This window comes from Camelina sativa, chromosome 4 (genome assembly GCF_000633955.1).
Source record: "Camelina sativa cultivar DH55 chromosome 4, Cs, whole genome shotgun sequence".
In the NCBI taxonomy this organism is placed as follows: Eukaryota; Viridiplantae; Streptophyta; class Magnoliopsida; order Brassicales; family Brassicaceae; genus Camelina; species Camelina sativa.
In genome coordinates this window covers 26,860,595-26,864,835 of record NC_025688.1, presented here as the reverse complement: position 1 = coordinate 26,864,835, position 4,241 = coordinate 26,860,595, and the positions used below count along the sequence as shown (strand labels likewise).

The window sequence follows — 4,241 nt, the reverse complement described above, 5'->3', positions numbered from 1 at the left end:
GCAACTTTAGCAGCCAAATCCAGCTGTTCATGCGCACTTTGATTTCCGTGCCAGAGGAACATGGAAGTACCAGATTGCAGAAGGAAGCATTCATAAGAGTTTAAAGATGTTGCCACCTGATGGAAGTATTGCAATACCATTACAAGTCAATATAACAAATCAAAGATTATTATGTTTCGCCTAAGTCACAACTTATAGAAAGCTGAATAATAAGTACACACCTTTACCAAATTGCAATATTTCAAAAACAAGAAAACCAAAATTTATTACTTTATAAAGAAAACAGCTTAAGGTAGTNATATTTCAAAAACAAGAAAACCAAAATTTATTACTTTATAAAGAAAGAAACTTAAGGTAGCAAGTACCGATTCAACTTGCACAGCCTTATTATTGTGAACTCCAGTTCCAGATACTTGAATAAGTGCAATTGATTCTGGCGTGTAGGTTTCGTCTGTTGACCCTGTTTCTCCCACACTGTTTATGTACCCAGAGCTCAAACCACCCTAAAAAGTTCATGTAAACCATATTAATCACTGTATTACTCTTGCAACGGAAATCAACTTCACCCTCATCTTGTAAACAATATACAAATACCTTTAGGACCACCATAGGTTGAAAAAGGGCAACAAATTGTGGAGGCTCTTTACCTTCGTATATACGGCCCTGCAAGAATACCCCATTAGTCAATCTTTTTGGTACTATTCATAATTGCTTTCAATAAAAAGAAAACATTGTACCTGCACAGGTCTTCCTTTTAAGGAGTTTGACATTGTATTCGCTAGTAGAATTGCCGTATCTTGGTCCTCCTGGATAAGAGAAATATCAGAACTTTCACATGGTTAAACTGAAGTGAAGTTGGATATCTGAAATCCATAACATTATATTAATAGAGCTAACATAACAATAAACTACTAACATCAGGAACCAATAATCTTTAAAGCCAACAATAGTTACTCTCAACATTCATCTGGAAGATACAAATTTCTACAATCACAACCAATTTCGAGCTTAGCCATAAAATGTAGTACAAGGAAAAACCAGGAAAAGAACCAAGATCGCCAATATATAAAAGTTATAAAACAGAAAAAATAACTGAAATGGAGGATTATACGATAGGTATATACTAAGATTAAGAATTACATTTTTTTATGATTATGTTAAAATTACCTGATTGCTTTTCTTTCCGAACCAGCAGCACAAGAAATAGTTGTCTTTTCTATCACCAGCATGATAAGTATAAAGGACCAAATAGCAGTCCCCAGAGTACAGCTTGCCAACATCTTCTTTAGGTAATGGAGTCTTGGCATTACCATTAACGTACCAAACCTAATACATAGACATAATGAAATATCAAAATGGATATATCCAAAGCTATATGTGAAGAATTGAGGGATAACAAGTCAAATAGACAAACAGACCTCCAACTTTCCACCACCTTCAAGCAGAGGTGGAATATCCTCAATCACTGGTGCACTTTTCGCAATGCCCTTAAGCCCAACACCTTGTTGCTTCAGTAAAGCTAGAGAATTGTGCAACGCCAATAGTAAGTCAAGGTTAAAAAGACTGTTTATGTTTTTTTTAAGTGATTTAAGTTTCACAGTGGTATTTTACCGGCAACTTTTCCTCGTCCTTCCTCGTTACCAGGAGTGGCCGAGCCTGATGGCCAAGAGTCAAAGTTAGACTTGAAAGAATGGGACTCATAACCTTGAATAACACGGGTAACACGCGTTGCCTTTGGCCTATTTTCACTAGCAAGGAAATCCTGGAGATGAAAGGTAAAAAGTGAGAAGCCATGATTGAAAGATAGATATACTAAAAGGCCAGAGAAATTTTTTAATAAATTTCCACTCTTTACCTCAGCAGATTGACTAGCAACTTTCCTCTCATCCACTTGGGTTACTCGGCCAACCCAGATAAATACCTCAGAACCACAGTCCAAGAGGTAGCATTTAGTGTTTTCCAGCATAGATTTGGATAGATCACCGTCTATAGGTTCCACCTTACCATCAGTGATGCTAAAAAAAAGTAGTAACACCATATCAATCAATAACTCTATCATNTTTAGGTAATGGAGTCTTGGCATTACCATTAACGTACCAAACCTAATACATAGACATAATGAAATATCAAAATGGATAGATCCAAAGCTATATGTGAAAAGTAAGGGATAACAAGTCAAATAGACAAACAGACCTCCAACTTTCCACCGCCTTCAAGCAGAGGTGGAATATCCTCAATCACTGGTGCACTTTTCGCAATGCCCTTAAGCCCAACACCTTGTTGCTTCAGTAAAGCTAGAGAATTGTGCAACGCCATTAGTAAGTCAAGATTAAAAAGACTGTTTATGTTTTTTTTAGTGATTTAAGTTTCACAGTGGTATTTTACCGGCAACTTTTCCTCGTCCTTCCTCGTTACCAGGAGTGGCCGAGCCTGATGGCCAAGAGTCAAAGTTAGACTTGAAAGAATGGGACTCATAACCTTGAATAACACGGGTAACACGCGTTGCCTTTGGCCTATTTTCACTAGCAAGCAAATCCTGGAGATGAAAGGTAAAAAGTGAGATGCCATGATTGAAAGACAGATATACTAAAAGGAAACTTTCCACTCTTTACCTCAGCAGATTGATTAGCAACTTTCCTCTCATCCACTTGAGTTACTCGGCCAACCCAGATAAATACCTCAGAACCACAGTCCAAGAGGTAGCATTTAGTGTTTTCCAGCATAGATTTGGATAGATCACCGTCTATAGGTTCCACCTTACCATCAGTGATGCTAAAAAAAAGTAGTAGTACCATATCAATCAATAACTCTATCAAAATATATTCTATTAAGTAAATGTTAGAATAGATACTACAGCAGAATGGCGTGTATTATATCGAAAAGTAAAAAATGAGAAATTAACAAACAGGATTCTAATTAAAGGGAAGACGAGTACCAATAAAGCTTAGGGGGAGTTGACTCTGGAGTAATGTCATCATCATTGGCAACTTTCCTTCCGATTGGAGCAAAACCACCAAAGAGGACCCAAAATGCACCAGAATCTGATTCTGTATCTAATTTTCCATCATCTGTTATACCAGCAAAGTATGAATATAGATTAGTTTCCACCTTAAACACCATCTCTGTAAACTATGCCATACACAAAACCTATTCTTTAAGCATTCAAATACTGTTTGTTGACTTGAGGGGAAACTGAGGAAGAGGCTGCAATTGCTTACCAACAATCGCAACATCGCAAGTTCCTTCGTGATACTTGTCTTTCAAATACTGGACGACTTCCAAAGCTTTGGCTCTCTCCTGAATGTTTGAATTTGCACCATTGAACTGATAGATCTTTTCTTCGGTGTCCAAGATAAATACATCATCATGATTCAGCGATGAGCGGGCAAAAGGAACCTACAAAAGAAAAAAAAATGGAACAGAAGAAGAGTTAGTGCACATTGGATTGGATATCACTGTTCTAATGCGAAGAGAGTACAAGAAGTTAAAACCTGCTTCAAACGGATTGCACGTTTTCCTTTGCAGGTATATAACCTGGTCTCAAACACCTCTTCTTCAGGTGTTTTGAATCCAGAGGCAACACCACCCTCTAACGGAATAATACATGGCTTGAAGTAAGACAAGAATTTGTCAGATTCATGGCCTTGAATTTCCCGGTGTTGGACAGCACGGCCTCCAAGAACAGCATCGAGTTCAACTGTTTTAACAGCTGCAGTTCCAGCTTCATCCTAAAAAAATGTCAAAGCATAAGTTAGCACAACACTGTTTCACCTTTCCAAAAAACAGCTGTTACCAAATAAAAGAGTCTTGGTGATTGGTACCTGACTTGTATCTTTACCAATCCAAAAATGTATATCAAACAAATAAGCACCACCTTTATTTTGTGTTGTCTGCGCAAATGGAAGATAAACAGAACACAATGTGAATAATAATGATAATAAAAGGAACGTACACTTGTGATACATATGTTGTTACTCTGTCCTGAAAGAAGATATGGAACAAGCTGTCAAATTCCAAACCTGCAAGACAATGTAAGTATCTCCCATATAGAACTTTCCATGGTCAGACTTTGGTACTGGAACAGCCTCGAAATTCTCGATCCTCCAGATTTCAGTCCCTCTAAATAACAAATGTTAAAGTTCAACAAGCTCATACAGTCCAAAAAAGATTCAGGAATCTCAAGAAGAAAAAAATATAAAAAATCAGATTTGGCTCCTTAGATATCTCTAATACTAAAGCCA

The 4,241-nt window shown here is 37.2% G+C and overlaps 1 protein-coding gene across 1 annotated transcript in view; it reads right to left on the bottom strand.

The window, feature by feature from the left end:
- Positions 1-4,119, bottom strand: part of LOC104782677 (villin-2) — a gene marked incomplete at its 5' end in the record, with an annotated part of 6,742 nt that extends 2,623 nt beyond the window's left edge. Inside the window, 13 exon segments of the mRNA XM_010507680.1 lie at positions 1-116; positions 366-503; positions 595-663; positions 738-806; positions 1,168-1,326; positions 1,419-1,519; positions 1,612-1,762; positions 1,856-2,015; positions 2,936-3,068; positions 3,219-3,396; positions 3,492-3,728; positions 3,822-3,890; positions 4,020-4,119. Coding sequence (XP_010505982.1) covers positions 1-116; positions 366-503; positions 595-663; positions 738-806; positions 1,168-1,326; positions 1,419-1,519; positions 1,612-1,762; positions 1,856-2,015; positions 2,936-3,068; positions 3,219-3,396; positions 3,492-3,728; positions 3,822-3,890; positions 4,020-4,119 — 1,680 coding nt within the window.